This window comes from Acinonyx jubatus, chromosome B1 (genome assembly GCF_027475565.1).
Source record: "Acinonyx jubatus isolate Ajub_Pintada_27869175 chromosome B1, VMU_Ajub_asm_v1.0, whole genome shotgun sequence".
Lineage (NCBI taxonomy): Eukaryota > Metazoa > Chordata > Mammalia > Carnivora > Felidae > Acinonyx > Acinonyx jubatus.
In genome coordinates this window covers 83,848,439-83,861,885 of record NC_069382.1, presented here as the reverse complement: position 1 = coordinate 83,861,885, position 13,447 = coordinate 83,848,439, and the positions used below count along the sequence as shown (strand labels likewise).

Below are 13,447 nucleotides of genomic sequence, written 5' to 3'. Positions count from 1 at the left end.
CTTTTGCTTTTCACAGATTTTTTTTGACTTTTTTGAATTGTATGTGTAGCAACAAAAATTTTTGCAGAAAAGTAACCAAAATCATCTAAACATTTTATAGTGTTTATAGTGTCACATTTCTGTTCCTGTCCATTACTCTTCCGTTTGATCTAGTCCTTTTTCCAAAAGATAAATGAGAGTTGAATTATAGAATCCAAAATTAACTTTGCGGTCCAAAGCAAAGCAAAATTGATCTTAATTCTTTAGAAAGTAAAACCTTTCTTCACTTTTCCCAGTAACTGTTTTTCTCTCTTTTGAGGTAACACCCTCTAGTGGTTGTCTGCAGGTATTTCTTCAATCTAAAATTACCAAAATTACTAGCAAAGACAAAGAGATTACTTAAGATCACTTGCAAATTATGAAAGAACGGAAAATATCATTACATTCAAGTTTGTTTAAGAATCCTAAGAGAGACGGGGCACCTGGGTGGCTCAGTCGGTTAAGCACCCGACTTTGGCTCAGGTCATGATCTCACGGTTTGTGATTTGAGCCCCACGTAGGGCTCTGTGCTGACAGCTCAGAGTCTGGAGCCTGCTTCAGATTCTGTGTCTCCCGCTCTCTCTGCCCCTCCTGCACTCACACTCTGTCTCTCCCTCAAAAATGAATAAACATTAAAAAAAAAAAAAAAACAGAAGAATGACTTAACTGACTCTTAGCTACTCTATCTGAAAAACAATACTATAGTTTATTTCTCTTTAAATCATAGAGATTCATGGCGTTTAAACCCAAATTTACCATAACAGGAACTTTATACTGGCCTTAGGATCTAATTTACCTTATAATGGAGGTGGATGCTGATGGGTGGTGACAAATAAAGAACATTACAATTAATGTATAATGTATTTAACTTGTTTTAGATTCTATATGCGATTCATTGATGGCTTACTAAATGTTTAGTCTAAGTTATTAAAGCTTGAGAATATTCCCAAATTTCACAGAGAATGTAAAATGTATTCAGTTAACAAGCACCACCTATGTGGGAAGATACTACGGTAGGTTAAAAGACCCAATCATCCTACTGCCCATCTTTCTCCAAAACTATACCATGACTCTTCCATGCATGTATATTTCCAGAGACAAACTCCAAATGCATTCTCAAATACATTTCCTCTCCCATTGGCCTACCGCATCTGACATGTTGAATTAAGGATTTTATCTCCTAAACTCTTCCACACAATGGAAATCCATGGGAGGTAAAATTTGGGATGATAATATTAAAGTTAATGTAGAAATGCTATTATTCATTTACATAAGAGATATGAGTAGTTATCTGATATTAGCCATGTGACAGTTCATCCCTAAATCCTACTATAGGCACGAATGAAGAGAATGAAAAAACTTTAGATGCCTAAAGTATAATATACTTATGTTTTAACTTTCTAAATAGTTTTCGTTGAATACAAAACTATCTTTGGATTCATGTTCTAAATTTCTAAGATACGTTAAATTCACTGCTACGGGTTAAATTGTAACACGTAAACAGTTCCATCCTGTGTCTCTTGCAAATGTGTCCTGACTCTTCAAAAGGCTACTAATTCAAGTAATACGTGTCTTCCTAGAGAAATGATCAATGGAGTCAAAGTTATCTTACAAAGATATTCAAGTGGGTTGCCTGGGTGGCTTAGTCTGTTAAGGGTCCAACTTTGGCTCAGGTCATGATCTCGCAGTTCATGAGTTCGAGCCCCACATTGGGCTCTGTGCTGACAGCTCAGGGCCTGGAGCCTGCTTCGCATTCTGTGTCTCCCTCTCTCTGCCCCTACCCCGTTCCCACTGTGTCCCTCTCTCCCTCAAAATAAATAAACGTTAAAAAAAAACTTTTAAAAAAAGGTATTCAAGGAAAAGGAATCTATTTTAGCCTGGTCAAGTTAAAAAGCCTCTAAAAAGGCCAACTAAAATAAAGAAAAGCAAAATACACTTATTTTTCTTTATTAGAGAAAAGGATAAAATTTAAGTCATTTTTAAACAAAGTCAGATTAGGATGGTAAAAGGAAAAAAGCCATCTTGTTATTAAGGAAGACTCAATGCTTTGTCTACTGCATGGATCTGGTACACGTTTGTACGGGTTTAAGTTTTGGTTAAACCTATCAGCCATGATACAGCCACGGAGGGTATAGCCACAGGAAATAGCAGTGAGCTGGCAAAACTGGTTGCTCAGATGTTAGCACTGCAAGCTCATGGGGTTTAACCAAACACTGAAGTCAAAATGAATCTGCAACCAAGAAAGTAAAAAAAAAAAAAAGCTTTAATCAATATTTAGAAATAAATGTTCACATACAAGACACTTGTTAGGCTAGGTTTCCATAAACTTACGGAAGGATTTATGTCCTGAAGTAGCAGTTTACTTTTGGAAACATTCTCTAGAATCACTCAGTGTGTCTAGTTCATTTGGACATTCCAAATACAAAGTAAGAAAGGGAGTCCTTGCCAGGTTTTTTTGTATAAAGTTCAGGTAGTATTAAATAAATACAAAATATGGTTAACTATGTATTAAGATTTTCTACCATCAAATTATGAAAGTCAGTACACAGCAAAGAGAATAAAGCACCTATTTTCACTCTCTAAAATAAGGAGTGAATAGTATTACTGGCTGTTTGGCTTAATTTTAGTAAAAAAGAGAAGTAAGACACTCATTTTACTTATACATACGCTCTAACTATACTACTGGGGAGCAGGCTGTATGGGAACTTAGCTGGGGCTTGCCCAAGAATGGGGGTGTATATGTCCATGAAGAAATCCAAAATACTACGCAACTAGTGTGATATTACCGAACTAGTTCCCTAGATAGCTAGCATTAAAGTGGTTCTGTGGTCTCAAAGATTCAGATCCTCTTCCAAAGGGCCTAACCTGTTCCCCAAACATAAAAAGTTCTTAAGATATTTTAAATGGAATGGCACAGCTCCACTATGATGCACTTCTGTGATTTCTGATAACTACTTTAAAAAGAGGAGCAATATCTACTATCTACCTTAGAGACGGCTTTGAAGCCAGATGATATAACAGACTTAAAATGGATTTGAATTTTAGGAAAAAAGCAAGATAAAAATACAAAGCATTGATATTAGAATTTCTTAATGACAAGAAAAAAGAAAATAATTTCAAGCCCCCCCCCAATAATTTTCCTATTCAAGAGGGTACAATTTAAAGAAGAAAAAATGTTTAAATTTTCTTTTCAAGAGCAATGTATGCATAAGCAATCGTCTGAGCAGGGTAAAAGCCATCCTGGCATAAAACAATTATAAAAGCTGAAAAACATCTGGACACCATTTTATTTTGATGAAGCTATTATCTTTGTATTCAGATGTAAAATACGATGCACTATTAACCAGTGATTCTACGAATGACACTTAGACATTTGTTTTGTTGGCTCGTCAACAAAACACCTCTTTAACGGAATCTATAATTTAAGCGAACAATGGACCATAACTATAATTTGACACAACTAGGCAAATGGGGGCCACATACGACACTTTCAGTTGTTGATAGAATCAAACAAGCATACAGAAACTTTATTGCGTTTAGCTCTGTACAACAGAACACACTCTCGTTTTCGTTGTACAACTGCCAGTTATATTGTCGTCGAGCTGTTTTAAGAGGAATTCCAATAACTGATTTTCCAATAGCCGTGAAGCTGCTGCATATTATTTTGCTCTGTACAAACCAAAACTTCTTTCTCCAAACTATTAAAACTCTGTAACGTCTAATGACATTATTCTCTTAAATCTGATATACAACGTGCCACTCTTTTTTATTCTAAATTCAAAGACCAGGTAACTTCAAAGTTTTTTTTTTTTTTTCTCCTGAAAAGAAAGACTAAAACAAATGTCTGAAAGAATAACATTGCTAGGTATTAGAAAAATGTGCAGGTGACTCAAGTTCAGATATGGCACACTGATTTTAGAATGCCAAATATCTCGCTCACGAATTAAAAATACTTGAATTTAGTTTATTCCTTTCGCACTCTTCTTTTGCGTACTGACTTCACTGGCCCATCTCCAGATCCTGTGCTCTCATCTGCTTCCTTCATCTGGAGAAAGAATTATGCAAATGTTTATTTTCATACAATGGGTAACTAGTAGATAGTAGTAAATATTTCTTATTCTTTAAAATGTAACAATCAAACGCTACCTTATATGTGTTCTTTAATTCATGAAGCTGATCAAAAATGTGTACATAAATTAATGTGTTTTGTTCATCTTTTGGCATGATTACATTTTAGAATAACTCTGCTTACCAAATATGCATCTGACAAGAAATACTGCTAACAACTCTACTCATGATTTTATTTTATCATTTAGAATTTAATCTCAGTGTCATGGTTAACTAAAGGTTGTATGACATTTTCATTGTGGGATAGTCAACACTAACTTCATCACAATAGTTCCATAAGTAATGAATTGCTGAGCTGGATTTATAGAGACTTTTTCAGAACTTCTGGCATACAGTACGTTGAGAAAAATTAGGAGGGGGAAAAGGAAACATCAGATTTATAATTTGGGGTTTTTCTTTCCTTATCCTTCCAGAACAAGCATTCATACATGAATTAAACTTGTGTAACAAAATAAAATAATGAAGGGGGCGCCTGGGTGGCTCAGTTGGTTAAGCATCTGACTTCAGCTCAGGTCATGATCTCATAGTCTGTGAGTTTCAGCCCTGCATTGGATGATCTCGAGCCCTGCTTCACATGAGCCCTGCTTCTCTCTCTCTCTCTCTCTCTCTCTCTCTCTCTCTCTCTCTGCCCCTTGTGGGATTCTCTTTCTCTCTCCCTCCCTCTCTCTCTGCCTCTCACTCATTTGCCCCCCCTTCTCAAAAAAAAAAAAAATGAAGGTATTATATGGTGTTATACAAAACACTTACTACTTTTCAAGGTCATACTATATAAAAAGTTGGCTAATTTTAGCTCACTGACATAAAAGAAGAGTAAAAGACAAAGACAGAATTCAGTTTGTTTTGTTTTGTTTTGTTTTTCTAAAAGCGAGAGAGCAAGCAGGGGAGGGGTAGAGAGAGAAGGAGAGAGAGAATCCTAACCAAGCTTCTCGCCCAGCATGGAGCCCAACGTGGGACTCGATCCCACAACCGTAAGATTGTGACCTGAGCCAAAATCAAAAGCCAGATGCTTAACCGACTGAGCTGCCCAGGTGCCCCAAGATATTTTTAAAGGTGCACAAAATATTTTGTGAAGCAAAATATAACTAGACACATATTCAAATGAATGAGTGCAAGTATTATTATTAAGAGAGTGACAGGTGAAACAATGACTGTTTAAAATCCTATCCTGGAGGAAATTATCTTCACCCAGCTTCCTCTAGATACAGATATTCAGACTAAGGTTCCCCTAAAACCTCACGAGGCAATGAAGACCAGTCACCAAGTATATATACTGAATAAGCTTTAGAAAACAGGTAACAATGAAACAAGTTTGAGAGTTCTTCAAACTCACAAAATAGAAACTTTATGTCATCCCATGTAGTAGACCAGGCAAAACTGTGCTTTTACCCTACCAGCACTGAGTAATGAGGGTGGTGAGGACGGTGACTGGGGTAAGATCACGTAGCTCCTAAGGGCTAGCAAATAGAGAAAATAGGCCTTTGGTACATGCTGGGCAAAAAGAGAAAGCTCTGGTTCTGACTCATATCCTGGATGGTTTCAGATTCCATAACTGCCTAAAAAGAGGCACTGTGGAAAGTTCTGTTATATATCAGGATACAAAAAGGGGTAGACGGATCAAATTAATGGGAAAACTAGTTTATTAAAGCTTTGAAAACAAACAAACAAACCACCGTATCAGGCAGATAGTACTCAACTACCCAATGAATGAAATATTACAAATGTGACAATAAATTATCCAGACAAAAAGAATGTTTTTACAATAGGTGTAAAGAAAACTGTCTTATAATAAACAGAATTACCTTTTAAATATTCAAGTGGTCTGTTTATAATCATTTTCAACAGAACACTTTAATGATAAAGTCATAATATTTTACAGATGCAGCTCTCTGGATTTTGTAAACCCCACACTTTATGCTGTTTCTTATCAGGGGTTAAGATGATTAAATTATTTTCTTGCCTCCTTTATGGATACATTTTATTTATTTTTTTTTAATTTTTTTAAATTTTTTTAACATTTATTTATTTTTGAGACAGAGAGAGACAGAGCATGAACAGGGGAGGGTCAGAGAGAGGGAGACACAGAATCTGAAACAGGCCCCAGGCTCGGAGCTGTCAGCACAGAGCCCGATGCGGGGCTTGAACTCACTGACCGCGAGATCATGACCTGAGCCGAAGTCGGCCACTCAACCAACTGAGCCACACAGGCGCCCCTATGGATACATTTTAAAAACAATATGGAGGCTCCTATGAAACCTGGGAGAAACACGGAAAAAATTCTCCACAAACCAGACTGCTTTTACTAAAATAGTTGATGGATAACAATCATACATAAAAAATGGTTTATCTTCCATTAAAGAGCTGCTTACCTCATCCTCTGATCCAGATTTATTTGATTTATTACCTTCTTCTTGTCCTTCAATGATTTCGATTTCTTCTTCACTCTTTTCCTCAGGTTCACCTTCCTCTTCTAGAATACAGATTTTTATTACAGGCAAAGACTTGAATTAGAATTTTGCTACTGAGAAGTATTGAATGTAGTAAGGGGGATTTATTTAGATTCCAATATTTAAAAGCAATTTCTACTATTAGAAATTTCTAAAAATTAATGCAAATACTATTTTACCATATTTTATAAATAAATCATCATATTTGAGGGAAGGGACAGGCTTAAGAAATTCTTAAGCATTTAGTTTACATGTAATATGAAAAGGAAATATATCTGTGTGTATGTGTATATATATGGACACACATTGTCATATATATATGTAAATATACATGCGTGTGTATTTTTTTGAGAGTACGATTTTTAAGTCAACTCTTTCATCAACTCTTAAGTTAAAAACAGTGCTCAAGGCATAATTTAAGTTGTAGGGGGCTCAATCTGGAACCTGACTTGGGACACCTGGCAAATATCAATAGTTTTATTTCTACCTAGATGAGTGAAAGAAAGTCTCAATGGAGACCCACCAAAAAGCCTCAGTTCTTCAGTTCTAACATCTTTAGGAGTTTAGTGTAGGGTGGGAAGGAGACATATAATTCAGCAATCCTTCTGGGACATTAAATTACTCATTCTGTATGATACACTATCTGATAGACGACAGCCACTGAAAGACTTGCTATTGAATTTGTTTCCGCAGTCACCTGCCTTAAACCTAGTCCTCTCCTTCAGAGGCTGTGCTCTCTGTACCTCCCATCTCATCTATGTTCTTGGAGATAAGAAAAGTCCCTGCAAAAAGCTAGGACACACTGGATCCAGGCTCCCAAGCAACTGAAAGATAGCTAAATCTCTTTCTTCTTAGAGAACAAAAACTGTAAGCAGATGGCTATCAGGGTGCAAACCCAGGCCAGGGGCCATCACTCCTCTCTGCCCCAGGCATGCACCTTCTGGGGATTCAGAAAGTACATATTTGACAATAAGCAAGTGCAACAGCTATTGTTTACTAGATAATCTGCTCTTTTTACAAGCTCTGCCGTGGGGGTGGGAGGGGGTGGGAGGGAAGGACTCCTGTTATAACTCGCTATCATTATCCTACCTTTTTCAAGACTTTCACCATCACTTTGCTTTTTTTCTTCTCCCAAGTCGACTGGTTTCTCCAGGATGGCTTTCTTTTCCTTCACTTCTTGCTCTAGTGCTCCCTTTGTTTGTGGTTTACATATGTCAGTTTTTTTATACTCTGACTCTTCATATTTTTTCTGTAGTAGTTTAACAGAAGCTATTTTTAGTGAAAGCAAAGCCCTATTTTTTGAAAAGTTTTTTTTTGCAATAACTGACATTAAACATAGTGAACATAGTAAAAACTTACAGGAAATTTATTTAGCTTATTACTCTTAAGAAATCACTTGCTCAATTCATAGAACTCCTACATACTAAGAGATTTATTTTAAGTTGAAGGAAATTCAATTTGTTTACCTTGACTTTTCTTGGCCAACAAAATAAAGCAATTAATGCTACTGGAAGCCCTGCCGTCACAAGATAAATGAGCCAAAGCCATGGGCGCTCTTCGGCAGCTAACATTAACTGTTTAAATACACCAGGCTATAGAAGAAATAGGCATAAACATGAAATTCAGATTTTACGAACATTCATTAGGAAATACAATCTATTAAAAACAATTTACTTTACGTAGGTGTTTCATATTAAGGAGTGATGAACTTCTAAGCGAAAAATACTTTATTTTCCCATCTTATGCACTGTATAATTTAAACTCTATTAGCATATATCACTGTTTGAAACTTTGTAGTAGAAGATATGTTACTACGTAGGTAGAAATTACTAACTTACCAGCAAGAATTATGACAATTTTATTTTTTAGTAAACTTCAGGATAGAACTCCTCTCTATGGATGTATTCTCTTTCATTTAGAAGTATATAATGCTCTGATAACTCTTTATTTATTTATTTATTTATTTATTTATTTATTTATTTATTTATGAGAGAGAGAGAGAGAGAGAGAGCAAGGGAAAGACACAGAGAGAAGGAGACACAGAATCCGAAGCAGTCTCTGCGTTGTCAGTGCAGAGCCCAACGCAGGGCTCAAACCCACACTGCGAGATCATGTCCTGAGCCAAAATCAAGAGTTGGATGCTTAACCAACTGAGCCACCAGGTGCCCCTCATTCTTTACTTTTAAAGAACTTATTAATAAGATCAACCTGGGAATTACTGCATTTTCTTTTTTATTAACAAATTTCATACACAAAGAAATTGTTTCTCTTATTAAAATAAAATATAAATTCATTAAAAGCTTTAGTTAAGAAAGTTTCAAAGTGCAAATCTCTTTACCTACTCTTTTGATGGCTTTTGCTAATGTCCAAAGAAACCAAATGTGAGGTACTTTTCTTTACAGTAATTGATTTTAAAGATAAATTCTCCAAGATGCATTGTGTTGAAATACTTAGCTTAATGTTTCTAAATAGTGTTAAGATTTGGGTAAAAAATACTGGAACACAATTTAATAATAATAAATTTTAAAGTTCCCTGTACTCTTCTAAGTGAAAAGTAGTTACAATGAATAAAGAATAATATTTAGATTGCTGTTACTACTTAGGCCTTGAATTGATAAGGTGACAAAGATATTAAGTAGTCTCCTTATAAATAGCAAGTAAGCAATTAAATCACATTATGCTATCATAATTTAATGAATGAAAAATGTACATACATACAGTTCATTATATAGTTCATGATGAAGTTATAATATAGTAAAGCTAAGTATTTTATCTACATAAAATTATTTAAGTATATTTCTTTGGCATTTACTAATGACTACATATTTATTTACCTTTTAGGGCCATTTGTATAACCTATAACCAGGACGAAGTCTTATTATTATTCTATGGTAAATACTGTACCTCATTAGCATTTGCTATCATTATTTTCACTCCCCAACCATCTGCAGCCCAGCGATCTGCTATTTCCTTTTCTGAACAGATAATAAAATTATCAAAGTAGATATTAGAGGTCATAGACCAAAGCTCTAAACCAAGAGCACGGAAAGAAGTCAGAAGAAATGGATGATCATCCTCAAAATAATCTGGGTTAGGAATTTTTCGAGGACTCCAGATTCCCTGGAAGAAAAAATAATTAAAGACATTTTCAAATAAAATAATGTCATTATAAATGCTATTCAAGAAGTTGTTGCTGTTGAATGAAATCAGCAGTACTATTTGGAGAAAAAAGAAAATCTTATCTGATGTTAATTCATCAGCAAGTCATTGGAAAGAAAAACTTTTCTTCTCATTCTGTACACAATATTCCCTATGAATAGAACTGACTTTAAACTCCAAAAACGGCAAAGTGAAAATCCAACACACAAAGAAACTTGAGTAATTAAATTTCACAAGTGATACCATTATAGACAATATTTTTTACCTTTAGCAAAGTTATTAAAAGCAAGAAGTCATTAAAATTGCCCAAATCAGAGAGATTACTGTATGCTAAATATGAAGCCATTCCTTTAACACATACCAATGATGGGTATGGATATGTTTTTCTGCACCTCAGAAAAAAATTCAACATAAAAGTTCCATTAAATCTTAAATGATTAAACTCAGCCAAATCAAAAAAATTCAACAATATGATTACTGACTCACTCACTCTTCCATCATGTATGTCTATTCTGCACCAGGCACTATGCCAGATACTAGGGATAGAGTGATGATCAAGAGAGACATGGTTCCTCTATTATTAAATTTAAAGTAGTGAAAGAGACAGTCATTTAAAAAGTTACCAAAATAAGCATTCTGTGATAAATGCTATGAAAAAAACCTCACAGGAAACAATTAGAATATGCAATTGCCTATGTATAATAAATGTTAGAAAATGTCAATGAATAATTAGATAAAACTACAGGGTTAAATGCATAACATAGAGATTCGACCCCAAAATCCAGGTACACTCAAAAGACATCTGATATTATTGAAAAAAAGCCAAAGTTTAATAACACCAGAAAATAAGGAGCACATCAATTAAGCACAGGCATCAATTACTAAAATGTACAATGTGAGGTCTCCTGATCAGAACTCATTTCTTATATTTAATTCTAAACTGGAACTTGGTTCCAGACTGATCATCGATTAACAGAGAAAAATATAGTATGAAGTGACTGATGTTTAGTTCTTAATATTATTCCTCCAGAAAATTACATAAAGAATATTTGACTTTTTTTTTTTAAAGTAGACTATGCCCAATGTGGGGCTTGTACTTATGTGACCCCAACAGTCACATGCTCTATGCACTGAGCTGGCCACTGCCCCAAGAATACTTTACTTTTTTTTTTTTTTTTTTTTTAATGCAGACTTAGACTCAGTAGGTTTGAGACCTGAGATTCTGCATTTCTTTTTGTTTGTTTATTTATTTAAAAGTTTATTTATTGTGTGAGAGAGAGAGAGAGAGAACGAGTAGGGGAGGGGCAGAGAGAGAGGGAGAGAAAAAGAATCCCAAGTAGGCTCTGCACTGTCCGTGCACAGCCTGATGCGGGGCTCAAACTCATGAACCCATGAGATGATGACCTGAGCTGAAATCAAGAGTTAGACGCTTGACCCACTGAGCCACCCAGGCACCCCAAAGTTTATTTATTTTGAGAGAGAGAGAGTATGGGCAGGAGAGGGCAGAGCAGTTCTAAGCAGTCTCCATGCCCTCAGCACAGAGCCCCACACGGGGCTCGATCCCACAAACCATGGGAGATGGACCCCAGCTGAAATCAAGAGTCAGATTCCCAAATGACTGAGCCACCTAGGCGCCCCAAGAGTACTCTACTTTTTAAAATAAATTAGGGGCACCTGGGTGACTCAGTTAAGCGTCTGACTTCAGCTCAGGTCATGATCTCACCGTTCATGAGTTCGAGCCCCGTGTCCGTCTCTGTGCTGACAGCTCAGAGCCTAGAGCCTGCTTCAGAGTCTGTGTCTCCCTCTCTGTCTGCCCCTCCCCTGCTCACACTCTGTCTCTTTCTCAAAACATAAATAAACATTAAAAAATGTTTTAAATAAATTAGTTGGAGTCTATTTTCTTTTACTTTTTTTTTTTTTTAAGTTTCTTTATTCTGTGGGAGAGTGAGAGAAAGAGAGTGACTGTGCACGTACTGGGGAGGGACAGAGAGCGAGGGAGAGAGAGAATCCCAAGCAGGTTCTGTGCTGTCAGTGCAGAGCCCCATGTGGGGCTTGAACTCACGAACCTTGAGATAATGACCTGAACTGAAACAAAAGCCAGACACTTAACCAACTGAGTGCCACCCAGGCACCCCTCCTTTGGCTTAAGATAGCTAAAGTATACTATTACAAATCAAATTTCTAAAAGTTAACACAGCATTATCAATAACTAAATATATAATAGAAATATCACAGCATTTTAAACTTTACTATGGAATTGGAAGAAGTGGGTTATTACCTGGTAGTTAGGATTATCTATCATTGGAGGTCTCCACACTCCTTTGTATTTGGGGTTATCTATCATGGGAGGTGTCCACTCACCACACCCAATTTGACATGCTGGATTAGAAATACGAGGTGCCTCCCATTCTCCATCCATGTCTTCATTCCTTAGGAAATTAGAACAAAGCAAATATAGTAACCTCACATCTCTCCTGTCAGTCAGTCAGTAACAAAAAGCAAGTAAGAAATGGATGAAATTCACAGCTGAGGATGAAGAGTGTTTGTTTACCAGTCATCAGGTTTCTCAGCATTAGGATCTGGAATAAATTTTGGTTCATCATCAAGCCAGCCATCAGGCTTCACAGCACTTAAATCTTCTATTTGGGCAGGTTCACTTTCATCCCTGAAAATGCAGTATTTTGTGTCAAGTATTAGTTATTCAAAAAGTTTAAAAATGCATATGTTACAGAAGTCTGTCTTTGTGTCTACTATCTCCCCCATTTCTCATCCACCAAAATCTTCTGCTAACTTGTTACTTTCTTGTGTATACATTCCCTGTTGTGCCCCATGCATACATGCACATAGGTATATACTGGGTTTTTTTACACAAATGATAGCATTCTATACAGAGTATGTTTTTGTTTACTTAAAAATTCATCAATTCATCAACAAACACATACTACGTGCCAAGACTGCTCTGTGAGCCCTGTTTTATATAATATATATCTGCTTCATTCTTAACTGTTGTACAGTTTTCTAATTTGTGGCTATACCATAATTTATTTAGACTAACTACTCTTGAGGGACATTTAGTATTTCTAAAAATTTACTATTACAAATAATTCTATAATGAATATCCTGGAATATATTAGAAATTAACGTGAAATTAGCTGTCTGAATTGAAAATATTTTTTCCTGTTTCTCATGTATTTTTTGATATAGTTTATGATAGGTGTTTTTTTGGTTATACTCAAATAATTCATTTTCTGTAGTTGAAATTTATTAGTATTTTCTTTTATGATTCTTAAATTTTATGTCATATTAGGAAAGGTCTTCCTTACTCTAATATTATTCTTTTTTAAACTCTCCATATTTAATTCTATTACTTTTATATTTTCATTAAAAATTATACTTAGAAAATAAATTCTCAAGTATATAAACATAATCATAGTAAGTACTGAATAAAACTACTAGTATAATTTTCATCTTTATAGAAAAGTACAAATTTTAAACAAGAGGTTACATGTAATTTTTCAAACAGATCTACTAACAAAATAAACTCAAATAATCAACTCTCTATATGTAAAGACTTATACTTGCCTGCTATCACTTTTGAGTGTCTCAGGGCTCAGAGTAACTAGAATTTAAAATTTAAGGGAGCATTTCCTTTATCAGTTTATAAAACAAATTCTAACATGCATCACCAATCAGAAAGA

General features: G+C 35.3%; 1 protein-coding gene across 2 annotated transcripts in view; it reads right to left on the bottom strand.

Moving 5' to 3' along the window:
• Nucleotides 1-3,519: 3,519 nt before the first annotated feature.
• Nucleotides 3,520-13,447, bottom strand: part of CLGN (calmegin) — a 49,983-nt gene continuing 40,055 nt past the window's right edge. For both annotated transcript variants that reach the window (XM_015073615.3, XM_053216939.1), the window contains exons 9-15: nt 12,301-12,414; nt 12,028-12,178; nt 9,495-9,710; nt 8,057-8,182; nt 7,680-7,839; nt 6,513-6,613; nt 3,520-4,063 (exon numbers count right to left, since the gene is read on the bottom strand). In XM_015073615.3, coding sequence (XP_014929101.1) covers nt 3,983-4,063; nt 6,513-6,613; nt 7,680-7,839; nt 8,057-8,182; nt 9,495-9,710; nt 12,028-12,178; nt 12,301-12,414 — 949 coding nt within the window. In that variant the 3' untranslated portion in view covers nt 3,520-3,982. The remainder of the gene's footprint in view (nt 4,064-6,512; nt 6,614-7,679; nt 7,840-8,056; nt 8,183-9,494; nt 9,711-12,027; nt 12,179-12,300; nt 12,415-13,447) is intronic.